The sequence below is a fragment of the Chiroxiphia lanceolata genome, chromosome 11, assembly GCF_009829145.1.
Source record: "Chiroxiphia lanceolata isolate bChiLan1 chromosome 11, bChiLan1.pri, whole genome shotgun sequence".
Lineage (NCBI taxonomy): Eukaryota > Metazoa > Chordata > Aves > Passeriformes > Pipridae > Chiroxiphia > Chiroxiphia lanceolata.
Genome location: NC_045647.1, coordinates 677,088 through 704,172, shown reverse-complemented (window position 1 = coordinate 704,172; position 27,085 = coordinate 677,088). Strand labels below are relative to the sequence as shown.

Below are 27,085 nucleotides of genomic sequence, written 5' to 3'. Positions count from 1 at the left end.
CCTGCCCCTTGCCAAAAGTGCTGGAATTTACAGAATAGTGTCACTTACGTGCCTGTTCTTTTCACCTTAAGGAATCCATTTCTGTTTTCTCTGTGAGCTGTGACAAATGAATGTATCAAACTCTTGTAATTTTCTACTCTTTCCCTTCCCTCACACACGTGGCCACTCTCAGTCCAGGTTCACTCATATGTATCAGACATGAGCTTATTGGGTGGGAATTAACTCACCCCCCAGGAATGGGCGCAGGGGTGCAGGTTCATTCCTGCAGCAACATGTTTATTTTTTATTTTGGACTGATGAAGAGCAAAGAGCAGGGAGTTTACAGCCAAACACCATCCACACAGACCACTACTGAATAAAAATGCAATTTAAATTATTTCCACTGTAAAAGCACCATATATATTAAAAAAAAAAACCAACTTGGAAAACCTGTGCTTTCATCTGAATCCTGTACAATGGCAAAGCTGGAGAGCATCCACCTCCTTAGGCTGTGTGGTCAGATGATCCCCCCAGCCTGTGGTGCACAGCCTGGTTATCTGTGGGCATTTTCCCATTGGGATGAAGTCCCATGGGCTCTCCCACCACAGGAGAGGCACTGGGAAGCCTCTCACACCCCTTCAGCCCTATTGCACTGCCCGAGGACTTGGCCAGGCAAAGCACTGCTCAGCTGGAGCCTGCTGGAGCATGACAGGTCCCAGGGAGCAGATCCAACCCACGGAGTCCTGCTGAGTGAGGACACTTGTCCTCACTGTAGGAATGCTTCCCACTATTTTATCGGCACTTTGGGTTTTGGTGTAGCAATACTAAACTGGTTTATTTTGCTGAACAACCAAGTTACAACTTGTTATTATACACAGAACACCAAACATATCCCTTCCTCCAAGCCCCTGAAATGCTCATTTAAATTAAAATACCAGGAAGACCCAACTGCATTTCCATAAGCTTGTTGCCCTGTTCTGTTAGCAGAGAAATGTGTGAAAAAGCTTAGTAGGAAGTGTAGTAGCCTGACACAAAGAAAATCTCCAAAAGCAACTTATTTTCACATGTTCTATTGAGACAAAGAAAATATTTTCATGAAGTTTTACATAATTCCCAGCTAAAGTTGTGCACAACTTAATAATGTAAAGAGTGTTTGTTCCCCCGTAGTGCCCAGTGCCACGTGCAGAACTGTTGTTTTTCTCTGTGCTCCAACAGACAAACGGCTCATCCTCAGCTGCCCTTCATCCACTGATCTTAAAACTAAAAACTGACACTCCACCTAGGTCTGCCTCACATGTCTGTGTGCCCCTGGACATTCTTCATTATAGACACACAAATGCACCACAGAAAGAAGCCTCTGGGACACCAGCGTGTAGATTGGATGAAAATCTGCAGAAGAACATACTGTACTTCAAAAAAAAATTAAACCCCAAAAACAGAGAACATTCTGAGTTAATTGTTTCTAAGTATTTTCAGAGATTCCTTAATATTTAAAGCAGTGGAAAGTTTCTCATCATGTCCTTCCCAACTGGAGAAGCGAAGAGCCTGAAACCATGGGTAAGATTGCCCAGAAACATTTAACACTGACCTTGCTCTGCCCTTGTGTGAAAGTTGGCAGCCATTTATTGATTTCTACAGGACTAAATTTAGTCTGATGTTGAGACTTTTAGAACAAAAAGATCTCATGTTGTTGTGGTTTAACCCCAGCCAGCAGCCAAGCCCCAGCAGCCACTCACTCACTCCCCCACCAGTGGGACTGGGGAGGGAATCAGAAGGGTGAAAGTGAGACGACTCATGTATTGAGATAAAGACAGGTCAGTAGGTGAAGCAGAAGCCACACACATAAGCAAAGCAAAGGAATTCATTCCCTGCTTCCCATGGGCAGCAGGTGTTCAGCCATCCCCAGGACAGCAGGGCCCCATCACGTGTAACAGTTATTTGAGAAGACAAAGCCATCGCTCCAAACGTCCCCCCCACCTTATTTACTGAGCATGACACCATACAGTATGGAATACCCCTTGGATCAGTTGGGGTCACCTGTCCTGGCTGTGTCCCCTCCCCAGTGTGGCCGTACGAGGGGCAGGAAAGGCCTTGGCTCTGGGTAAGCCCTGCTCAGCAATAACAAAGCCATCTCTGCTGGTTTGGCCTCCATGTCGTTAGTTTTTGGCTAAAAGCCTCTGGTGTAACGACAGTCCCACCACCCCACTGCCGCTTCCTTGGTGAGCCAGCGATGCCAAGAGCCTCGCTCACTGCCTCCCAAGCACAAACAGCCACAGGGAAATGCTAACAACCTTTCATTAGTCAAAATGCTCCCAGCCCATGTGCTGAAGTGTATTTATCACCCCAGCATGGTTGTGTTGGCAGGTACCCCACACCCAACCTTTGCCGCTTTAGCTGCACCACAGCTCCACGAACATCAGGTCATTTCACACAGAAATGCCTTGAAAGCACAAACAAAATAATTTTTTCTTTTTTTTTTTTTGTCTACTGCAATGTTTTTAGGTCAATGTAAATCAATGAAAAACATGTTACAGAGCAGCATAGAAGCTTCCATGAAAACATCATGAGAGTTAGTGACTGAAGGAGCCAGAAATAATATTTAAACTTTCTCCTGGAGTGCTTTGAGACAGACACAATGAGTAAAATGACTCTGGACATTTCATAGTAAACCAATGCTGATTGAGTTGGGCCTGACCTGAGGGCAGAATGAGATGACAGTGGCTGCTAGAAAGGCAGCCTGGGGAGAGAAGGCAGCAGATGAACCAGCACAGCCCTGACCCGAGACAGGGACACAGATTCAAACAATGAGCCATCGGTGAATTGGCCTTTGCTGGGTTTGGCCTTTTCCACAGCAACGCTTGTTGACATTAGAAAGACGTTGTTTTGCACATGCAGATACCTCCTGTTTGGCCACTGATGCAGATCCAATGAATGTTAAGAAAATCATGACTAATCTCGCTAGCTCTGAGTTACTCCAGTATAAAAATTCCTGCACTGATAAGCCATGCACAGTTAGATGCAATGGTAGGTCTGTAATACCTTCCATTCTCTTGGATTTTCTCCAACAGCCTATTCCATTGCCAGCTTTGTGGCTTAGAGTCTCTCTTTGTCTGCTTGGTTCATAGCCTGAGTTCCTTTCTTCCACCCTCACCCCCCCCCCCCCAAAAAAAAAAGCTGAACTAGATTAATTCAGCTACTTACAGAAAAGTGAGTCTGCTGCTTTTGAGAACCAGTATGAACAAAAAGAGCCTACAATTAGCATCCCACCCCAGGAAAGGCTAAGACCCTTCTCAGTGGGAAATGACTTTGCTTTCCAGTGATGAATTTCTATTAGTGATTGGCTGTGCAGTTATTCCATGTCTCTGGGTGGACACAATGCTCAGTGCTCTGTATCCTCTTCAGAGAGCTGTGATGGAGGTCACAGACAGGGGCTATCAAATAGGAAATATCCTTCATTCCTGGGTAAAACCAGGTGAAATCCAAAGGTAAGTGTCAATAAGTTAATAAAGTGTTTCTCTGTTGATATTCCAGTTCTCCTGCACAGATTTAGCCTTTTTCAGCTGAAGGACTCAGGAGCAGAGTTTGAGCACAAATTGTCCCCAGCCCCTTGTGCTGTACAGCTGCTGATTTGCCACCAAAATATCCATCACTGGAACTTCATTCCTTCGCTAAATATTGTTTGCATTGTTCTGCTGCTGTATTTATCACTTCATTGCTGCCCTCCCCGTCCCCAAACATTAAGCAGATCTCAGCCTTTGCAGTGCAGGGGTAGTGGCAGCTCCCTGTGCTCCATCTCTATGCCAGGGTAAGACATTCCCCAAGCCCACCCCTGCTCCAAAGAACATTTATTTATTACTCCCTTTAATTACTGGAAAGTGCAAAAGAGGCTGGACAGCTTCTCACAGGGCTCTGGCCCCCTCAAGCACTTCCCAGCTCCTGTTTAATTAGCAACACAACTTTTGCCAACAAGCCCTACGTACTTTCCCATGATCATGAACTTGTGCCTCTGCACTTTCTGCCTGGAGCTGCCCAAGGGCAGAGATCCATCCAGCCTCCACCAGCCCTGGCCCTACTTCTTAGCAGACTCCAGTAGTCCCCAGCATCATCTCACCAAGGTGCTGATGAGTCCCAGCAGCCACTGAAGATGTATTTCCCTGGATCACAGAGCCTCAGCAGAGTCTCCAGCTGCTCCTTGTGCTGCTGTGTGTCACCTACAGCTCAGCTCACTCTGCTGCTCATCAAAGAAACAGGGGTAAAACGGCCAGAACATGAGAACTATGAACAGGCAATTTCAGCTTCCACTCAGCTTAGCCTGCTTATGCCTGGATTTATGTGTCAGAGTGAGACTAAACAGGGGGAGAAAGAGCCATTTGTCACCAGAGCACCTGCAGAAAAAGCAGCTCCAGTCCCTCTGTGGCACTTGCAGCACAGCAGCCATCTCTGGGAGGGAGATGGATGGACACCAGTGACTCAGCCTGCAGAGAAAACTCTTCTTGCCAGGCTAGAGCCAAGATTCCAAGCCTGTTTCCAGACAAGTTCAATAGGACTGAAATGTACACCTAGGGGGGAAAACCTACAATTTATAAAAAGGGTTGGTTAGGACTTACTAGACATTGCCACAGCAATCTGAAGCACTTCTACTAGTGCTGCTTCTAGTTTGCCTTTCCCCTTCCTATAATTCAGTCCTCCAAGTAAGGACTCTCACAACAAATATAAGGACATTTCATTTTGATAAATTTAAAACAAAGTGTTTTTCTAATCAGCCCCTCCCTATAACACACAATGGATTTAATACTTGTTTCCCCACCAAAAATTTCACTGGACATTTTCAGTCAGCTTTATCTGCAGAATCAGGACATATGAACTTGCGTGATATCGGCCCTTCTTGAATTTGCAATTTAATCCAACACCTGTGCTAAGTGATTATCTGTGACTGAACAAGCAGCAGCAAATCTGGCCCCAGCCAGATGTTTGAAATGAAGTCTCCCAGTACAAATACATTCATACACTAACTCATGACCTAACTGGGAAGGGCTATAATTGACACTGATGTCCCCTGGCTGTTTTGTGCTGCTGTGGCAACAAACTCTCCCATATATTGTTAAATTTACTAACCATAGGTCCTTCATGGTCCTGTTTTTGCTGCTCTGCTCCTGCAAGGGTATCCACACTCAGGCAGCCCTTCAATGGGGCACTCCTTGGTCCAGGGTCCCTGGGTCCCACCGGCCTGCCTGGCAGAAAGCAGGAAAAAAAGAAAAGAAAAATTAAATTGTAGGTTGTTTGTATTTCTAGTATGTTTGCGTTTCTGAGCCCCAGTGAGTGCTATAAACAGCAAAGATGACAAACAAAATTGATTTTTAAGTAGCCATTAAAGCAGCTACTGTACACACTCCCACAGCAGGTGATTCCCAACCCACTGCTGTGGGGTCCCCCCAGACAGAGTGTGCAAGGGGAGCTGGATCCCTGCAGGGTCTGTGCCCGGGGCTCTGTGCCATGGCCAGGGGCGGGTGCCCAGCAGCAAGGGCAGGTCCTGTGCCTGCGCCCCGGGGCTTCCAGCCAGGGGGACAAACTATTCTGGGACCTGTTAGAAAACATACCCTGACTGATGCTTCCAAAGCAGAATCTACCACCTGGAGTTATGACACCTTCCCAGATTCCTGCCCTGTGTGGACAGGGGCCTGTCGTGCTCTGGTCGTGCAGCGCTGCCCAGACACCAGGAATCCTCTGCACGGCAGGGAGGGCAAACCCGGGATCCAGGGAGGGCAAACCCGGGATCCAGGGAGGGCAAACCCGGGATCCAGGGAGGGCAAACCCGGGATCCAGGGAGGGCAAACCCGGGATCCGCTCTGTCCTCGGGGCTTCTCCCTCCTCCTGGCCAGCACAGCCTGACCATCCCTCAGACCAGCTACAGGGGAAGGTGAGCTCAGGGGCACAGTGGTGCCCAGGTCCTCACATCCCTCCTCACCCACCCTGACCCACGAGTCCAGGGTGAGACACAGTGTCAGGATTGACGCCAGTGGTGAAAAACAAAACCCCTCGTGTGTTGGCAGCTGAAATGCCAGGTAATTACTTAATTGACTCCATGATTTCCACGTTGGAGCAGCAGCCTGCAGCACTCAGGCTAAAAGCAGAAGGCCATTAGTAACGCTGGCAGCAGTTTATGTCCCAGCCCATGGACAGCAGAAACCTGGAGCGTGTCCTGGTGCAGGATTTGGAGGCCCGAGAGACGCCCTGCATCCATCCAGCTGCCAGGAGCACTCACCTCTGCTGGACCCAGCTCCTGCTGCTCTAACCAAGACGCAGACCCAAAGAGTCCAGAACTGAGAGATCCACACAAGGAAACTAGAACAAAACTCAAGCAAGGCATACCATTAAAAATTCAGCATAGAAGTGGTTTAGCCCAGTTCCCCACCGGGTGGTACTGGGCAGACTGGCAGCAGCAGCACTTCCACCAGGACATGGTTGGAGCCTTGAGCTGGGTGGGGGCACCTGACCCACCTGAGGTTTAAGTGAGAATCAAGAAGCAAAAGAGTCAGCAAAGTTAGAAAGATGCTGCAGAGCAGCACTGCCAGAATGGGGAAGTTCTGCTGGAACAAAACCATGTCTGGGGGCCAGTTTAGCTGTGGGGCCTGTAAAACACTTCCTTGCACTTCTCAGACAGCCCAGCTGCCACAGAACTTTCTAGGCCCTTGCCAGTACACATCCTCAAACCAAAGGGATGTGGATCCTGGGCTCTGCCACTGCATTTAATGCCATCAGCCTTGTCCTGGGGAAGGCTCTGCCCCTCCCGCCAGGCAGGGTGGTCTGGAGGGCACAGCCAGTGTCACCAGAGGCCACCAGAGCAGGCACACCCCGGCCACCACACACAGCCCAGCACTCAGCTAATTCAGCTGTCAGCACTGTACATCAATAACTTCTGCTTTCAAACACAGGTAATTGTCCCAGCTAAGCTGACTTTGGCAGGAATAAATCCACCCTGGCACCAGCTCACCAGGGACAATGGGTTTGGGCTTTGCTGCTCTCAGCTCACAGCAGCAGTGCAGTGAGGCCACAGATCAGCTGGATCCAGAGCCACGAGCAAACAGGGCGAGGGAAGGGGTGGCCGAACATGAGGCTTGTCCCAAAAAGCCCTATGAACAATGTATAACTTTTTACAGGAAACAATCATTTATATAATTCCCATGGACTTCAGTTGCCACACCAGGGAGGAGGGAAGGCATTAGTCATGCACTAGCAGATGTTTTGACTTACGTAAGACTTAATTTTTTTCTTTCTTTTAAGAAAAAGGCTTTATCTCACCCTGGAGCCTTCTCGAGAGCCTACTCATTCTCGGCCATTGCCACGGCCTCTTCAGCCCAGTGCTGCTCCACTGTGTGGTGGGGCTCTGCTGGCTACAGTGCTTGCCCAGTCATTGCTAAATATATTATTTTTAAAACAGCTTTTTTAAAGGGGGTGAAAAAATGGACGTGATGACAGTTTAAAGACAGAAATTCAACACTAGTTTCACCAGTGTTCAGCAGCAGCATATAGGGGTGTGTAACATTGCCAAGGACGGTTATTTCTTGCCAGCTGAGACACACTGAGGGGGGAAACAAGCTCATTTGCTTTGAGCAGTGTAGGAAGGCTCAGGCTGGTGATGAGCATCCACCACAGCCCTTCCCTGGGGGAACATGGCAGGCAGCACAGGGCCCTCACCCCCCATCCTGTCCCATCAGCACCCCAGAGACTGCAGGAGCTCCCTGGAAGGGCAGCCAAAGGATCTGCACCAGCTCCCAGCTGAGCTCATGCTCATATAATTTTCTGAGTGCTGTAGGCAGCTGGGTATCTTAATTAAGATATTTATCTTCATTAAATAGAACCGGACACATTTGCGTGTCCAGAGACGTGTCTTACTCATGCTGTTGGTGCTCGGGTGGAACGAGGAGCTGTTGGAGGGTGTCTGGCCTTTGGATGCTGTCAGGAAGGTGTTATTAGATTTAAAGGTCTGGGATATGCTTTGCTCCAGAGCTAGAGCTCTGTTTCTAAGACACAAACCTCCACTAAACTTTGCAGCATCAAGGACTACAAGCCCAAGTCTCTGGAATATTCCTGGGGAGGGAAGTGGCATCTCTGTGGCACAAAGCAATGCTGGTTTACCTGCAATACTTATACTGATCTCAGTGCATGAGATATATTTAAAATCCAGACAATTACACTTTTATCTCATGAAACACTTAAACCAAAACACTTCAACAGCTGCTGCCCTCCACCCCACCAGCAAAGGAAGTGATTCCAAAGCACAGTGGGAATGTGGTGCTGCTTTCCAGCTGAGCTGTGATCATAAAAAGGTTTCCAACAGCACACGGCTCTGCAGTATTTACAGAAGATGGATAATGCTGCAGTCCCCAAGGCCTGCTAAAGTCTGGTTTCCAATGTCTCTATAGTGAGGCTGTAGGTGTATATTAAGTAGAAATAAAAAAGTTATCAAAAGTTGGGGAAATACTCTTATTTTTCCCTCTGTGCCTGTGCTCAGGCACAGGAGACAGCACAACCTCCCTGATGGAGCAGGCACACAGCCCTGCCTGCTCCACGTCCCACTGGAGCCCAGCAGTGGGCAGGGAGGGTGGGAACATCCGAGGCCTCTACCAGTGGCACTGGGAGCACCCCCCAGCAGATGGGCTCCCCACAAATCAGTACTGATGAGCCAAGGGAAGGGCTGTGCTCCAGGGAGATGGAGACATTGTTCTGGCTTGTGCTGGAGCAGGGAGAGAGACATTCAAAGAAAAAGATTAAAATTAAAATCAAACCCAGAATGCACCAAAACCCAGTAGGACCCGACTAGCTGGTGCCAGCCCCCTCCCTTGAGCTACCCCCGGCAGGGCCAGGGGGAACTGACTTCTGAAAAACACTTCACCAGTTTCAAGAATCAGTCGCATCAGGCAAGTCCTTTCTCCTCTCCACAAGAAATTAAACATATGCTCACAGACTCCAAACATATGGGTATCCACACAGCAAAATATCTACCACGTGCCTGGGGCTGTGGTCACTTCCACTGCTCTGCCCTGGGGGGCTGAACTGTTGGGCAGCCCCAGACACCAAGGGCAGAGGGGATCAGGGAGGAAAAAGGGCACTAAGTGGCCCAACATGGGCACAGTCCAGCCACAAGTGATGAGGGTGCAATTAATATACGCCCTTAGCAATTAATACACCTCCTCAGCAAACAAGCCAACGCAACAGAGCATCTTTCAAACGTCCACAAGACAAGGGAAGCTCCAGGCAGGTCAGAGCTGCTGCCCAAAGGGCCCCACGGCCATGTCTGAGCTGAAACAACAGCAGGGGCTGTAAAATCCCTCCAAACTGGGATACTCAGGTTAAGCCACCACCCTCGGGTGTCCCCAGACCATCCCACAGGGCCCTGGCTCTCACTGGGAGGGGATGCTCCTCTCTTGGAGCATCTCTTGTGCACCTTGGGCTCGATGGTGGCTCCCCAGGGTGGCCCATGGCTTTGTGCAGATGCCCCTGACAGAGCCATTCCCAGGGCACTACGGGACAGGCTGAAGGAGAGATGGGGTGGCCGTGCACAGCCTGTGCCATGAGCTCACTGCAGGCTCTGGGCACCCACAGCACAGTGTTCTGGTTTAGTTTTAAACATGGATGGAAAATCTTTACCTCATTTCCTAAAAGCACTTTAATGTCTTTTCACAGGAAAAAAAAATACTAAAATATATTAGTAATTTGGATTATTTAATTCAGTCAGCAGGATTGAGAGCTCTTGCTGTACTTCAAGTCCAGGTTCAAAGCATTAATCACTAAATTCTGCATCGTTTCCTTCACATTTAATTTCTATCTCATTTTTTCATTCATTAGCTACGAGTGTAACAAGTGCCAGAGTGCCCTTAGGTGCCCCTTGGAGCACATACAGTGTGTGGCTCTTGGATCCATCCAATTATTCAGTTGCTGGACCCACCTAAATCAAAGGTGAATCACCCTCAGAGCATTCCTTGGCAGTCAGTTACCATGGGGATGAGTGGAAGAGGCTGAGGGTTCATTTCAGCACCTTAGGGGGGTCTAGAGTTAAATGAGGTCCTGGCAAGGCGCAGGCAAAGCTGGGCACTGCCACACTACAGCACTGCCACGCTCCAGCCCCGTCGGCCCAGGAGCACCCACAGAGTCAAAAGCAAGTGCTGTGCTATTCCTCTTCACCAGAGGAGAGCAGGGCTGGCCTGGAACATACCTGGAATACACCAAGAACACAACTACAGCACACCTAAACACACACAGAACACACTTCCGTATATGTCCAGGGTGTGTTCCAAACATGTTCAGGCATATTCCAGGTCCAGGTGTGTTTGAACATAACTGGAAACATATTCTGGGCATATTCCAGGTGTGTTGTAGGTGTGTTCCTGCTGTGTTGCAGGGACCTGCGTTCCTATGTTCCAGGTACATGTCGGTGCAGTCCAGGTGTGCTGGATGTGTGTTCTAGGTGTGTCATCCAAACATTTGTGTCCTGACCAAACGTTCTAGGTCCGTTCTCGGCATGTTCTAGGTGCATCAGGGTTGTGCCGGGTTGCTCTGTCCCCAAGAAGGAATCATTGGGAGCTGCTGTTTCCCCCTCACTACTGTCTAAGCCCCAACCGAGTCCCTCTGTGGATCCTGGGTGCTGCCACACAGCTGCCCCTGCCCAGCCCAGGGCCAGCCCCGGCCCTGCTCCACAGCAACGCTCTCAGCAAGTTCTCTGTGCAAGCACTCAGGGCAGAGGTGGCATGCTGGGATGCACACACTGCACTGTGGCTGCCTGTGCTCGGGACCCACAAAACCAAACACAACACAGCTTTGGCAGGAGCTCTTATTCACCCGAGTGCTAAGAGAGACGGGCACAGAGCCATGATTTAACCTCCTCCTTTTTTATCACCTGCTCTCCAGAGCCCCGGGGTATCCTCCAGCAAGGAGCATCAGCAAGACCCACCACGGATCCACCTCAGACTCACCCCGAGAGCCCCCACTGCGTGCCTTGCACCCCGCAGGTGCTCCCCAAATTGGGACATGCTCGGCGCACCCATGTCCGTCGCAGGGCACCGCAAGCACCTCCCAGGTACGGGTTCCTCCGGCCCCAAAGGCCGCGTTGTTCCCATGGGCTGGGGAAGGAGCGGAGCGGCCGCCCAGGATCGTTCCCACGAGCCACACCGGGAGGTGCTCCCACACACTCACGGGTATTTCTGGCTTTAGAGGGAACCCAACACACGTGTCACCGAGCGGCAGCTTGGAAAGCGACTTTAAATGCAAATGCTGCATTCGGCCCATGGGAATTAATGAATAAACAACTCAGTGCGTTGTTTATGCCCAGAGTTAATGATTACTACGGGGAGCGGGGCGGGGGGAGCGGCCGGGACGGGCCGGGAGAGGTCGGTCCCCTCAAGGCTGGGGGACGGGTCCCCTCCCGGGGTCGGTCCCGTCAGGGATGGGGGACGGGTCCCCTCCCGGGGTCGGTCCCCTCAGGGATGGATGACGAGTCCCCTCCCGGGGTCGGTCCCGTCAGGGATGGGGGACCGGTCCCCTCAGGGCTGGGGGACGGGTCCCCTCCCGGGGTCGGTCTCTTCCCGCCGCTCTGGGCGCGCGAGGCGCTGCTGCCCCCTGGCGGCGCCGGGCGGACACGGCGGGAGGACCCCGGGCCGGGCACCCCCCGGGCCCCGCACGGGAAACGACACGAGGAGCGCCCGGCACTGGCCCGGCACACACCTGGCACGTACCTGGCACGTACCTGGCACGTACCTGGCACGTACCTGGCACGTACCTGGCGTGCTCGAGAGTCCGCTCAGGGCCCCGTCCCTCCACACGCCGCTGCTGCCCACGGACCCGCTGGAATCCCCCCCAGCTCTCCCGCGGGGCCGTGTCCAGGAGCCTCCTGGCCCAGGGTGCCCCTTCAGGGGGTACCGGGCTGTACCAGCACCAGACCCCGCGGCTCTCGGCTGCTCGGGAGAGGGCGGGTGAGGGGTACGGACCACGATGGGCTTGGTAGCCTGGAGCACACCCGGCACTGGGCTCATTAACCGAATTTAAGGAGGGGTGATGCAGGTCAAGCCCCACCTGCGGCTGAGCCAATCCTCCCCCGGCTCCTGGCCCACACAAACCTCTGCTCGAGCATTGCCACCTGTGTCTGCAGCAGCCCCACCTCGGGGATGGATGGATGGATGGATGGATGGATGGATGGAAAGGACACAGGGCCCATTTACTATCCCAGTTGTGGCACTAAAAGCCTCATCAAAGAGAGGATGAACAGCTTCACATGAGCCTGGATTAGGAGTACTGGAGAACAGGGACTTTTATTTGGAAATCAGTTGTCAATTTTACTGGTAACAGTGACATTTACTCTCAGGCAAAGGCTTTGTTTGGCTCATTAAGTGCCAGCATTGCTGTGGGGACCTTCCCAACTCGGAGGGAGCCCAGCACAGACTGATTTGGATGCAGGACTGACCCTTGATTGACTCAGCAGTGCAGGTACATCAGGAAAGCTGTTTAAGTGTTGCTTTACTGTATATCTGGTGATGACCTGGGTTAGAGCTGCAGTGCAGCAGAGCCTGGCTGAGGGGTGACTGGCGTGGTGACCAGGCAGTGACCACAGGGGCTGGCAGGGCTGTGCCACTTGGGCACCTCCCCGTCAGGACACCAGATACACTGTGGGGCTGAGCCAGCACAGAGTGGGCTCTGATGGATGATGGGCTCTGATGGATGATGGCCTGTGCTCGCTGCAGTTCTCATGTCACTGACCTGGCTCCAGTTGATTCTATAATATCCAAAGTGGGCTGTCCCAAGGGCTGGGGTTCCCATTGGGGACCAACTGCCACCAAGCTGCTCAGTCCTCCCTTCTGGGAGGTCATTGCTCTTGTCTCATTTGGCACAGAGTGAGCACTAAATTGCCTTTAAGTTCATTTTTACATCTACTTTTGTCTGACATCACTTGTGCATTGCGGGCATGGCCCCCTTCCCAGACCTCAGTGTGATGTGTCCCCAGTGGCAGGGCAGGGGGTTCCCAACACGGGGGGACATCGTGGCTGGCACAGACCACACAGGTCTGGCCATGCTAATGGAAATAGGCAAATTCTCACTCCTTGGAGTTGGTGGGTGGGTTTTCTATTGGCCTACGCCCCTCTCCCCTGCGTGTTTGCACCATAGGCCCAGGGCTGAGAAGAAAGAGCCCATCTGAGCTCAGGGTGGCCCATCCAAACACACACAGCAGGACACACAAAGTCAGCTGGTGAGCATCCATGGGCATGACGAGCAGCTACAGGATCAGCAGAGATGTGGGCACTGGTACCACGGCTGCCTGCCGGCACAGGAGGGACTATGGGCTGTGGCACAGGCCTCTGGAGGACACCCTGGCCACCGCCTCTGGCCAGGGCTGTGGGATGAGGGCTGGGCTAGAGGCACAGGCAAGAGGCAGCAAATCACAGACAGCGTTTTTGAGAAAAGTTAAGCAGTTTATTCAACGGGATGAGTCCACACCCAACCAGTGGCTTCATCTACATGGCATCACCAGCACACACAAGGAACCACTCAGACACTCTAGCTGACGGCATCTCACCATACGTTACAGAGACAACACCGGGGGGGGAGGAGGATGACCGGTACAAGGGGCAGCAGCCACGGTCTCCCACGGCCGCCCGGCGTAACCAACCCCGTCCCCACCACAGCTCACAGCCCAGCCACGCGAAGCACATCAGACTCGGGACATCTACTGCCGCCCCCGAGAACCACAACACCGCTAGTTAAATGACACACCCGGGGTTACAAAAACGACCTACCAGGGGACTTCAGCCTAAGGAACAAAGTGCACTGTCATCGCCGCCCCGGGACCGCGTTGCTGAGGGTCTGTACAGGGAAGGGGCTGCTGCGGTACCATCGCGCTTGGTCAGCACCATCGCAGGCCATGCCGGGCCCCGGCGAGGGCCAAACTGCCCCGGCACCACAGGATGGACGGGGCAGGGCCGAGGGAGCCGGGCCGAGGTTGGCACTCGCTCTGCACAGCAGAGGAACAGCCGTCCCCCCTCAGGGCTGGGGGTCCCGGGGGCTGCACGGCCCCTCGCCCGCGGTGCTGCAGGGGGGCAGGAGCACACCCCACCCCGCTCCGGCCCTGGGCTGGCACAGGGGAAACTCTGTGAACTCTGAGGCCCACACACAGTCTGTGCCCTCAGGGAGGTACCGAGGGTCAGGGTGGGTTACTCACAAACCATGAGCAGGTTCCAGTTATGATGCTCCTACAATGTACGTGGCTCAATTTTGTGCCAAGTTCGCTTACAGAAAAATACATTTCTTCCCTTAAATTTACAGTAGTTAAAACTACACTTGGAATACTGTATTACAAAGGGGGAGTTTATTCTCCAACAAAAAGTCTTGGTTCCCTTTTCATCAAACAGAAAAATGGAAGGACTTTAAAAGCAATCGCCCCCAGCACAACACAACTGCCCAGACGAACCCATGTGTGTACAGCTCCCAGGCCTGAACTCCAACTGTTTGTTCTGGTGCTCAAAAAGGCACTTAAAGATAAGAAAACAATTGTATTAAAAACCCACAACAAAACAAAACAAAGGAAAACGAAAGGCAATAATTTAATAGAAAGACACTGGAACTTGTACCGTACCTCCAAAAGTAAGAAGGGAGGAAATAAAACCCCTAGTGAACATAGGTTTGTTCTCAAGTCATCTTGGAAATAATATTAAAAAAAAGGAAACTGGCAAAGTGAATGTTCTCCAGGAACTAAACGGAAACAAAAATAATAATTACTGGCAACAGATACACAGCGTTCGTGCCAAATGGGTCCTTCCCTTCCCAGCACACGGCCCTGAGCAGTCCAGCCTGGTGGAACATCTGCTGCCACTGCGCTGGGCCGGGCCGGGGCCTGCGCCAGGAAAGGGGGATGATGGAGAAATAAACACCAACATGAACCAACTGTGGTCATTACAAACGCCAAGGACGTTCACAGACAAGCACACACACACCGTAGTCCCTGCCAACGTGACAGGGAGGGACATGGGCAGAGCTGCTCCCCACAGGCTCTGCGAGGGGCGCCGGCGGCTTCGCTTCCCTTCAGGGTTACTATTATTATTACTGGGTTTATTTTTACATCGAGCTACCTACTAAGTGCAAAGATTTGGTGAGTGGCATCGGCTTTTATCTAATCTTAGCCTATTTTTTACAGTTTACAGGTTAACAGTTACTTTCCAGCAGTTAAGCAAGTACGGCAATATATACAGGGCTGGCAGAGCAGGGGGTGAGGGGACACGTGCACTGGGCACGGGACAGGCACCGGCCGGTCCTGACGGGTCTGTCACCCTGCTCCGTGCCCAGTGCATGGAGGCACAGGCATGGAGGGGCAGATATGGAGGTTCAGGTGGGGAGGTATGGATACAGAAGTGCAAGTGTGGAGGGGCAGATATGGAGGTTCAGGTGTGGAGGTATGGATATGGAAGTGCAGGTGTGGAGGGGCAGGTGGAGAGGGGCACATATGGAGGTGCAGGCAGCTTCACATGAGGGTGAGCTCCCAGGCTGAGACACAAGCCCTGGCAGGACCAGTGGGCTCTGCTGCCCTGGCCGGTGCCTCCACCACCTTCTGGAAGTCAAGCTGCTCCTCCTGCAGAGCTGGGGTCCGCAGTGGTGCTGGAGAGGTGAAGAAGATGAAGGGGAGACAAAGCAAAGGCCGGGGCAGGGGCAGGTGGCTGCTGGGTGAGGAAGGAGAGTTCATGGGCATCTTTGCCCAGGCACAGACAGAGTAGCAGGGTCAGAGATAGCGGGGAGGAAGGATGGATGTTAAGGAGCCATTAGTACATGACCACGGGGAAGTGCCAAATCAAACCATGGGGCATTGCATGGAAATCTGTACAAGAAAAAGCTGCAGGAGAAGCACAGAGCGTCTTGGATTCAGCGCTTAGAGCAGAGTCTGGATTATCAGAAAGGACCATGCAATCCCCAGCTTTCTGCATATTTTTTCTCTGGGTAAAACAAAATGTAGATTCCTTTGCATAACTCAAACAGTTGTATTATATGGTACAGTACAGAAAGTGCAAAGTGTCACCCATCAGATCGGTTCTGCATCTGACACGGTCAAATATGGCTCATGCTTCTCATGCAGGATGACACACTCTGAACCGAGACCCCCCTGTGCCGCTGGGCAGCTTCACACCGAGGAACGTGGTGGTGCCAAAGCCTCCTCACTGCTTACACCTGACTGTCGAGAGACCATTGGGTTGTCTTCTTATTAATTAAAAAAAAAAAAAAAAAGAAAAAGAAAAGTGTGTGGGGAAAGGGAGATGAAGGATCTCCAAACTGTGTAAGTTACTCCATACTTTACCACAAGTTTGTCACCAGTCCTTGTTCACTCTGAAACCTTCCAGAAAAGCGGCGTTCCATGGCCCCGGTGCAGTGCAGCATCCTCCTCCTGTGTGAAGGTGATGGTGCACACCTCGCTCTGTCCCCACTCACGGCACACAGCTCACTCTGTCCCTGCTGCCCGGGGCATCACAGGCACACAAAGACGTCTCAGGATTCAGGACTGAACAGACTCCAGCTGGCTGGATACACACCATCATTTATGGGTTTCCAGCTCTTCTCTACAACCCAGCAGTGAACAGACTCCACCGTATCCCTATCCCTTTTTTTTAAATGCCAAGAGGTGCCGAAACTAAATTACAGGATGGCCTTGTATTGCTCGACGCATGGCTGCTGCGGTGTGGGCCTCCACACGTGCACAGAGTCTGGGAAACCCAGCCCAACCCACCATCTCCAGAGAGGACATTTCAGAGCCAGTTTCTGAGGTAAATCTACTGTTTTAAAAAGTCACTGAATTCTGTACACTTTGTTTTTAATATATACTCCTATAGAGAGCATGTGTTCTCCAGTGCTGACACGCAGACCCGCTGTCTCCTCCTGCCGTAGGACTGCAAGCTCGGGAAGTGTTTCTGCATGGAGAGGGTGTGTGCACACATATGTACATATACACACACACACACGTATGTACAGCACCAGGCCCAGGCTATGCATGTGTTCCCTTTTGGAGAGGCTCCCCCCAGCAGGGCTCTGACCCCCGGCTCAGCCCAGAGAGGCTTTGCCGTGTCGGGCCCCGCTCCTGCCATCCGGGCCCCGGCTCTCCCGCTGCGGTCCCCACACCCCAGCCTACATGGTGCCCGATTTATCCGCCGAGCCGCTGGGGAAGAGCTTCTCGGTGGGGGTGACAGCAGGGCTGCCCACCCCCGAGCTGCTGCTGCTGCTGGAGCGGTGCTGCACCACCGGCCGCACCGGCCGCATGGGCGGCGGCCGCAGCTGCGCCCCGGCCAGCCGGGCCGACAGCGCCGGCTTGAAGGTGGTCATCATCTCGGTGGTGGAGCTGCTGCTGCGCCGCATGGCCGCGTCGGGGTCCCGGATCAGGATGGTGTGCAGGGGGCTGGCCGGCTCCGAGTTGGCGGCGCCCATCGGGGGGTTCTTCATGGGCTCCAGCGTGTCCAGGACCACGTCGGGGGCCTGCTTGGCCGTGTTCTGCCTCTCCAGCTCCCGCAGTTCGTTCAGTGCCGTGCTCATGGTCTTCTCGATGTCCTGTGAATGCCAAAGGGACATCAGCACTGTGCTACAGCATGACCCGCTCCCCTCTGGCTTCCCAGCAGCTGTCCACTCCACCTGGGCATCATCCACCATCCCACAGCTGCTGTTCCTGATGGAGGTGACATGATCCAAACTGCTGGGACTGGGGGCACTGAACAGCCTGTCCACAGGTTTCCAGCCCCTGAGCCCCAGTCACAGCTGCTCAGACACAATGGGGGGGACTGTGCCTGAAAAAGGTGGTCTGTGAAGTGCTAGAAAATTCTCTGAAAGATCCATTCTCTGGGATGTGAACAGGTTCAGAATAACCTGACTGATTCCTAGCTGGGGCCTCCCACCAGCAGCAGAGAGAGGGACCTGGAGCTACACTGGGGTCACAAGAATTAAAGGAGCCCCATGGATCTGATGGCCTAATGTGACACCAATGGCACCACATGGATGGAGGCACCACACTGGGATCAGACTCACGTTCTGAGGTCACAGCAACAAAGAGCCAATACAGAACTGCAGCACCCTTCTCCAGTGATCATCAGTCAAACTGATTTGGCAAATCCAGTTTCCCCCCTGTGCTCCTTATGAGACAAAGCATTTCCCTCCCTGCAGAGGTAGGAGCTGCCAGTGCCTTTTGGTGGTGGATCCAACATTTCTGCCTACTGTTGGGCAGACACCAGGATTGTATAAGGAGCAGTATCTTCCATTACACCAACAGATACAGCTGGGCAGCAGACAAGCTGTTGGCTGCTCATTTTAACCTTTACACCACGGCAGCACCGTAACTCTGAGTGTCTGAGGTGAAGGGACTCTGAGCACTCCCCAGTGACCTCCCCTTTAGTCTCTTGGTCTCTTCCCAACACTTACCTCAGCAAGAGCTTCTGCTTCCAGAGATTTCTGGTCTCCAAGGCTGCTGTGCCGGGTGGACCCACAGGTCGATCTCAGGGGGTGCCCATCAGCCAGGGCCTTCCTGTCTGGAAAATTGATGCTGCCCGCGCTGCCAAACGTCGCCATCCTGCGCTTCTCAGGACTCTCGATCCTGCCCCTGTTGAGGGGGATCTTGTGGGGGCTGCTGGGGCAGGCTGCTGCTCGAGGAGGGGTGTCTATGCCAGGCCCCATCCCTCGGGGTGGGCTGTGTGTGTCTCCCCCGCTGCGGCGCCGAGGGATGGCTGCACCGTCAGACCTCAACCTCACCCTGCAAAGAATCCAGCACCTCAGGTCACTACCCGTCAGCCCCAGCACAGCTGGCTATGGGCTGCAATCGCTCAGCTCTGAGTTCGGCTCAGACCAAACTCGAGCCTTTCAGCTCCAGAAGACTCAGGCAAGAGGGAAGACAGACACTGCAGCCAGTACCAAGGAAGTGATAGCACTGAATCACAGAATCCCAAAACATTTTCGGCTGTGACCTTAAGGATTATCTTGTTCCAACCCCCTACCATGGGCAGGGACACCTCCCCCTGGACCAGGTTGCTCAGAGCCCCATTGCAGCCTCTGTACATGTTAAATCCCCATTATCAATGCACATGAAACCCCCCCATGCTCATATTACCCCACAGTGCTTACTGGACCCTTCCCTTCCATCCTGCCCTACCCCACACACTGACTGTCCCCACATGCGATGGTGACCAACTCCATGCTCACAGGAAAATGAGTTTCCCTACCTGCCCATCACTCCCCCGAAGCCATAGTCCATGATATGATCCGTTGGAGACTGGATGTCGTTCTTGGAGGAGGCTTTATCATCAAGCAGTGGCCCACTGCTCGCCTCGCTGTCTGCCTTCTGGCTCAGGCTGTCGGAGAACGCGTCATCCCTAGGGCAAGGAGACCCCATCAGTGACAGGGCCATGTCCTTGGGAGAGCCACACAGATCTGAACATCCCCGCTCCAGCAGCTCCAGACTTTGGTAACAAAGGGCTGGACCAAGGCTATCACTTCACTGGGAGGTTGGAAACAGCTGCCATCCTGTCTCCACACCTCCTGTGCTGTGGCTGCCATTGTAATGACTCCAGGTACAGCACTTGTAAGAGAAGCAGCACCTGCAAAGGGCCCTGGGATCTGCTCCCAGGCCAGGTGGGCACTGAACAATCCAGGTCAACACTCACATGGGAAAGGCCAGTGGTAAGCCTGGGTCACACCACTCTGGGGAGCCAGTGAGAGACAGGGTCCAGGCACACTGAGGTACAGTGTTTAATGCTTGGCTTTATCAGCCTCAAAGAGAAACAATCAGAACCAATACACGGAGATGTGAATAGGCTCAGATTTCTCAGTGAAGTCATTAAACCTTGGAAAACCTGACCCATTATTTTAGGTGGCTGAAGTGGAGCTTGTGCAGGTACGTGATTTTAACACCCTGGATCAACCCTTATCACTTTACTCACATGTCTTGCACCACGATGTACTGGTGAGGGATGAGCCCATCCACCCCGTTGTGTCTTCCTTCCCACCAGTCTTCTGATGCCCGATGGTACAGCAGGAGTGAGGCCCCTTTCTTGAAGGAGAGCTCCCGTGGAGATCGTCCAATGTAGTCAAACTTGGCTATAGCTTCAATCTGCTCCACCTCTGCACAGGAGAGAGGTACAGCAAGAGAACAGCTCAGCTCAGCCCTCACAAGGGAAGATAAACCCTAGAGAGCCACCTCAGCAGAGCAGCAGTGCTGCTGCCCCCCAGCATCCCCAGAGCATCTCTTACTGAGCACAAAACTTATTTTCAGACTGATCAATTCTTATTGTTGTTCTAGCCTTCCTGGGATCTCTCACAGACTCACAAACTACCAGCAGTTACAAACAGCTATAACCAGATGGGGAGCAGTTGGAATCTCCCTGTGTGCATATGGCATCCTCATCCACGCTCCTATTTTCTGCCTTTGGTTACAGAACCCCATTATCCACCAGCCTGGGATCTCGTCAAGCTGTGTCAGATGCTGTATGACCAAACCCTGCTTACCTCCTCTTTCTTTCCTTATCCTGGAGACAGTTTGGCTTGAATTATTGATGAGCAACTAATGCCCCTTTGGGGTTCCCCGTGGAAACGATGATACCGGCTCCAGCCACACAGCTGCTCTGCACCCATCTGCAGCACCACCTCACTGACTGCCCCCTTCTCCTCGTGCCACCCCTGCCACTGTCAGAGCCAGCCTGCAGGCGTTAATGTGCCTTGACGATCTGAGACACCCATCATTTTAATCCCCACCTGGAGACTGGCACACAGGTGATGACAAAGCCAAACAAGGCAAACCTGCCCAGTTCCTCCAGATCTGCCACATTCTCATTAAACATTGAAACTTGCTCTGCCCCATCACTGCCCACAGGCTCAGCAGCCGTCAGGGTGTGACCCGATACAAACTCACACAGAGCAGGGGACACTGGAGGAGGACACGGGAGACGCTGCACCAGACACCTGCCCATTCCAGCCCCACCTGGGACAGGTCAGGCTGCTTCAGCAGACTCATCTTCCCCACCCTGCGCAACCCCCACACGAGGGCAGTGTCTGGGAGCACCACAGAGGCATCAGTGGGAATGTTCTGGAGGAGACAGAGCTGGCAGGCAGCCAGGAGGGCTCCCACAGCCCTGCCAGAACACTGGGTTCCCAGCAGGGAGCGTGTGCAGGGCGAGGGGGACAGGGAATATGTAAATTCACAAAATAAAGCTGCTCCTCTACTCTGTGCTCGACCCACAGTTAATCACCCGGAAACCCCAACTGGAGCCATTAACGTGGCCACCCAAGGGTGAAATTGGCTGCACAGCAGCTCCTTCACCTTCCTCTGCCAAGGCCTGTCAGCTCCTGCCTGGAGCTGAGAGCAGGCCCTGAGCCCTTCCCTGGGCCATTCCCAGCTCCCATGGCCCCACCAGCCAGGTGAGCCCTTCCTCCTCCCTGCAGCCCTCTGAGGGCAGATGTGCTCTGCCAGGGCAGGACAGCGCTGAGGCAGCAGCTGCCAGGGAGGTACAGGGTGCTCAGCTCCCAGTGCCCTTCCAACACAGGAAGCCCTGCCATGGAACAGGGCCACAGGGCTGGGTGTTCCCTGCCCCACAGCAGTGCCAGCAGGTTCACCCAGACTGCCCCCTCACCACTGGTGCCTCTGGGACATGGGAAGCGCTGCCTCCTGCTCCGGCACCACGGCCCGGAGCGCAGACGCTCCTTGCTCAGCTCTGCCAGCAGTCAGCCCATCCCACCTCTCTCCCGACTCTGCAGGCTGCTCCCCTGCACACCCAGCTCTGCTGGCAGGGACCCAGGCCCTGCTCAGCCCTGCTCACCATCATCGCTGGTGTGCGGCTCCGTCCCGTTGTCGTGGTCCCCCTCGTCGATGGTGCCCGGCTCGCTGTGCGGGCTGTCACTGCAAGGGAACACGGCACTGTCACACACCAGCGAGACCCTGCTCCCAGGGCACTCGCAAACACAACTTCTTGGGGGACATTTTGGCCTCAGAGATACTTGGAAGTTGTGTTTTTAGTTTGCATAGGACCAAGATGGTCACTTTACATCACAGCAGATCTCTGAACTTCCTCTGAGAACACCAAACCCACCACGATCTCCAGCCAAGAACATCACGTTCTGTTGCTCTTATGGCTTTACTCCTATATGGCAAAACAAACACAAAGTGTTTGCACCAAGTTAAATGTCCCATTTGCTCACTCATAGTGAGCTTTAGCACTTTATCATCTGCTGCACTAGGAAGGATGGTGGCAGGTGACCAGGGTCAGGGAAGGTGAGGTCTCAGAAATGTATAAAACTTGCACAGAAATTAGTTCAAGTGTGTTATCAATCCTGCTTTGTTAAACCCAGACCTGAATGTGAGATTAGAATTCCAGCAAAAAAGGGAACTGGAAGGTTCAGGTTAACCTCGGGCTGAGGGATTCCATCCAACCAGCAGATCATGGTGGTACTATGTGTCTTTACTCAAAATTTCCAGCCTAGGAGATATCTGGATAAAATGGACCTAAAATTCTGGTTTGCTCTGAATACACTTCTGTTGATCCAGAGCTGAAAGAATCTTCCATCAGTATTAGTATTTATACTGGAAAGAATTTCTCCTGAAATTTTTACTGAGGCTTATAATGCTGAGTCAGCACAAGAAAAAGAAATACTTGGTTAAACTGCCTGTTTTAACTGATAATACTAAATCAAATGAGCAGGCACTGCTTGGCTCGGGGTGCAAGAGCCTCTTGACCTGATGAAGGTGTTTGTACCCAAGAACCCTGCAGAGAACCTTACCAGTACTCCTCCCCTCCAGTCATGCACTTCTCGTAGACAGGCCCTTCCAGCTCTCGGTGGCTGGGGAAGATTCCCTCGTGGTGAATGATGATGGTTTTGATGACCTCATTGACGTGGGCCTGGCAGGACACCGGATCCTGCCCGTCGGGAATGTGCATCAGCGTGGGCCCGAAGCAGATGGCCAGGTTGTAGGGATCCATCATGTTCTCATCGCTGTACTGCGACAGGCTGCAGGCACACAGGGAGGGAGCTGCCTGCCAGCCTTCCCATCCACCCCCAAAACCACCACCCAAAACCCCACTGCCCAGGGAGGCACCAGCACCGGGCTGTCCCCCTGCCCCGAGCACAGGGGGCTGGGGAAGAACCAAATGCAACTCCCCACAGCAACAGCAGAAAGCACTCGTGTACCAAAGACAGGGAAACCCTGACAAAAGGGAGGGCAAGGAAAAGCTCAGTGAAAGAGGCAAACAGACTCACTGGTTAAGGAAAGCAAAGAGGTATCTCATGACCACAATGACAGCCCGAGGCAGAGTGACGACGATCTGCTGGATCTGGTGCACTCTCTCAGCGGGGTTCTCCATTTCTGGAACACATGAATAGAAAGTACATCCCTAAAAACCTTCTCAGGACCAGACAGCATGGCACCAGAGGGACCTGTTCCAGATCTAGTGGCCCACTAAGTGAGAAAAACAACACCCTGAGTCCAGACGTGATCCACAGGTTTGGCATTAAGGTGCAAGCAGAGAACGGGGCACAGTGCTCCTCCACAGGGGAATTCATACATTCAGGTTCAGTATAAAGAGCAAATAAAGACATTTCCATGGGTTTATTTTTAAAATAAGTGTTTATGCATTATTTAGTTCATTCCTCAACAACTCTTCTGTTCCTCAAAAGTCTGAGTCAGTGTGGCACTGGAAATGGAGCACTTCTTGATTTTCTAGGGCAGATTTTTAAATGAGGTTTTTATTCATCTGAATCTTCTGGATTATGCATTAGGTCCTTCTGAGCCCTTCCACTCCTGTCTCCCACTGCTCTCAATAGGAATTAGAAATTCCTAGGAAATAGATTAACTGAACCAGTGCTGAGTCAACACTTTTGGATTCACTTCTCTCCACAGGGATGCACAGAGCCCAGAGCTGCTGTCAGAAACCTGCTCCCTCCCATGGGAAGGAGAGTGACCCAGGGCTGTCCTGCCCTGAGCTATCTGCGTGTTCTGTGGAGTTAATCCTGTGGCTGCTGGTGCAAAGGAAGCAGAGGACAAGCACCAGAGTTTCCTGGAGTGGGTGGATCACACAGAGGTGCTTGTGCTGGCTCAAACTACCATTTGCTGATCACAATAAAAATCCCTGATATGTAGCTGGGCTGCCACTTGCTCATAATTCTGAGTAAAATCTGGCTTCAGTACCAAGATGGAAAGCATTATAATATTTCATTTGGGGAATTTTTCCATTTGAGGAATGGATTTATCCTGCTGCCTGGTGGGTTCTCTCCTTCTTCAGTCTGGTTTTACTAAAGAGGATGTTAGTTAAAAATACCCCAACAAATAAATATAAACTGGATGAAACCCTATGACAACAGGCATATGTTCTGAAACCCAGAGGAACAAACTCTTGAGGCACTTGCCTTTCTCACTGAGCAAAACATTTTGACTGGCTTTAACTTGGGAATTAACAGCATAACCATCATCACTGCACACACGGGCACAGCCCTGTGTGGACTCTGCTGACAAAGGGCCTTTTGACCCATGTATTGCACATGTGCCTTTGAGGAGCCCTCAGGCCCCCAAGAGCAAAAGGAAGAGTTCTTCACTCTGCTTAGTCTGGACACTGACTGCACAGCTCGTGTTTGTGCATGTCTGTGTGGCACAAAGTCAGCTGCACTTCAGACCAGATTCTTAATGGGAACAAAGCACTTTAATTCATTGAAAATCTATCCTTAATCAAAAGGTTGCAGGAGCAGCAGGAAAAGAAAGATGAGGAAAAGGAAGATTCTTGCTAAAATGAGAAAAATAAAGTGAGAGAGAGAGAATACCATCCGGAAAATTAACAGATGCTGTTTGCAACAAAAAGCTCCCAAAAGCTTAATAAATTGTGCAAATTGGCATTAATTAGGGATGGTGCCAAAGCACAAGCAAGCACACAGGCAATCACATCATCAAGCACAAGTCCTGGCACCAGAGGAGACCCATCCCCTTCTCCTGCACTGTGCCCCCTGGGAAGGGCAGACAGAGCCAGCACCAGCTGGGCTGAAAATCCCTGTCCAGGGCCTGGAACTGGTGCAGAACCAGCTTCCTTTGCTTGTCTCACAGGTGTGCTGTGCTGTTTTACACATCAAAACAGCAACAGTGAATTTCCTAAAGCTGCTACATAAACCAACCATTCTTGAGAAACCAGAGCACATTCCTCTCCTCTGGAACAAGCCCATCCCTGCACCAGTCCCCTCCAGATATCGTCTGTCTCCCCTGACATCACCAGATCCCCAGCAGTTATGAGCATGCACATTCAGAAGGGGGGGAAGGAGTCATGAGCAGTGAAGCCAAACAAATGCCTTGAGCACATGTTCCCAGTCAATGCCCCTGAACCACTCACATACCAAGACACCCCAACCCCAAACAACCCCGACACCTCCCCTGTAAAATAAAGTCACCCTGTAGCCAAAGCATGCAGCACCTCCATCACTTCTGAAACATCAGACTCATTCTGCCTCCTTCCTTCCCCCCAGGGGAATAATTTCCACAACTTGCCAATAAATAAATGTCATTGCTACAAGGTATTGAGAGAAGCACACCCCGGCTGGGAGAGCTGATCCTGCAGCAGAATATGTGGAGCTGAGAGGAGATTTCAGGACAGAACAAGAAGCAACCAGGCTCTCCCTGACATCAGTCCCAAAGCCCCTCAGCTTCTCCCTCTGCTCATCCCAAAGCACTTTCTAGTTTTCTTTGGGATAGCAAATGCATACAGCAAACCTGTGGAGAACAACCAGGTCTGCAGACTCCAGGGCTGGGGCAGCTCTGCGAGTAGCCAGGAGTTCCTGACCCTCACTATCTTTAGCCACTGAGCTAAAGCAGCTAAACCTCTGTGGGTCCAGGAGCCACGGCTGCAGAGAGGTGATGGGCACGGGAACCACCGTCCCTGTGCAGACCTGAGGCAGCAGGAGCAGGACAGCAGCCACCCCCATCACACCATTAATGACCCCTCGAGCAACCCTCAGATGTGGACACAGCCTTGCTGCACGTGCAGCCCCCTGGCCTAAGCTTGGAGACGGCTCTGGGGATCCTCATGATGTTGGGAAGAATTCAAAAGAGCCACAGCGAGATGTTTCCCCCCTCCCTCCTGCCAGCACTGCCAACACACACTCCTGATGTCCTTCCCTAACAATTCCCACTGCCCGCCTGCTGCCCTCCTCACGGCACAAACCCCTGTTTGTAAGACTCAGGTGTGCCTGCCCCCCATTTAGTGCTTCTCTTACCCAACCCTGTTCTTCACAAAGAGCTGTCACAGGTACTTACTTATGGTAGATATCAAATCTTGAAACCTTTCCTTAGGAAAGAGGGGGTTTTCCAGTCCTCGGAAATACAGCTTCAAGACTCCAGCCACTGAGTTAATGTCCCGTTCATTCTGATCATCAGCGAGGGGATCTTCACCTGTCCAGAGAAGAGGTTTTATGTCCAGTATCACTATCAAGCTGGACTAGCACAGCAAATGGTTTTTTCCTCACTCAGTGGAACCCTCAAATTTCACAGGGTTCAGAAACCCTCCTTGTATGCAATGGCAATGCTGAGTGGTTCCTGAAAACCAGTTTAGGGTGGGATTTCAAACCTTTCCTGAGGATGATGATGCTATTGATTGCCTCCCCTTCAGGTTTCCAGCCCAGTGCAGTTTGCATTTACAGCACCAGCCCAGAGAGCTGAGCAGGTCTGAAGGACGGTGGGTGAGAGCCTGAGGGGACAGGCTTGGCTGGAGGATGCAATTATGCCTCTGGAACAGACCCAATGGTTCTAGACAGCATTGCAGTGACTTAGATCTATGAAAGGCTTTCAATGCCCAAGGGATGTAGATTCCTCTTAAACTGTATGTGCAAATCCTCCAAATCCAGCCTTTGACAATCCCACCACTGCCTTATCCATTGGCCCAGCCACCTTCACCCTGCTGATGCTGCTCAAGGATTAACGTTAGGCCACTCTTCCCACCTGGGCTGTCACTGTCACAGCTCCCCTCCACTGGGGACAGCAGGATTGCTCTGCCCTGTCTCACCAGCCTGGCACCTTCAGTGTGGTTTTGATTTTCTCAACAGAATCACTGGCACCTCCACAGCCAGCACTGCCACCAGGGTGGGAATGCTC

General features: G+C 52.3%; 1 protein-coding gene and 1 long non-coding RNA gene across 3 annotated transcripts in view; one reads left to right on the top strand and one right to left on the bottom strand.

Annotated features, from left to right (window-relative positions):
- Positions 1–2,031: 2,031 nt before the first annotated feature.
- On the top strand, positions 2,032–2,652 carry LOC116792274. The gene is made up of 2 exons (XR_004359049.1): positions 2,032–2,080; positions 2,482–2,652. It is a non-coding gene; the product is annotated as an uncharacterized LOC116792274 (long non-coding RNA).
- A 10,763-nt stretch (positions 2,653–13,415) lies between these two features.
- Positions 13,416–27,085, bottom strand: part of SRGAP3 (SLIT-ROBO Rho GTPase activating protein 3) — an 84,341-nt gene continuing 70,671 nt past the window's right edge. For both annotated transcript variants that reach the window (XM_032698809.1, XM_032698810.1), the window contains exons 15-22: positions 26,252–26,386; positions 23,221–23,326; positions 22,744–22,971; positions 21,786–21,865; positions 19,914–20,094; positions 19,197–19,346; positions 18,403–18,730; positions 13,416–17,541 (exon numbers count right to left, since the gene is read on the bottom strand). In XM_032698809.1, the coding sequence (XP_032554700.1) occupies positions 17,125–17,541; positions 18,403–18,730; positions 19,197–19,346; positions 19,914–20,094; positions 21,786–21,865; positions 22,744–22,971; positions 23,221–23,326; positions 26,252–26,386 (1,625 nt within the window). In that variant the 3' untranslated portion in view covers positions 13,416–17,124. The remainder of the gene's footprint in view (positions 17,542–18,402; positions 18,731–19,196; positions 19,347–19,913; positions 20,095–21,785; positions 21,866–22,743; positions 22,972–23,220; positions 23,327–26,251; positions 26,387–27,085) is intronic.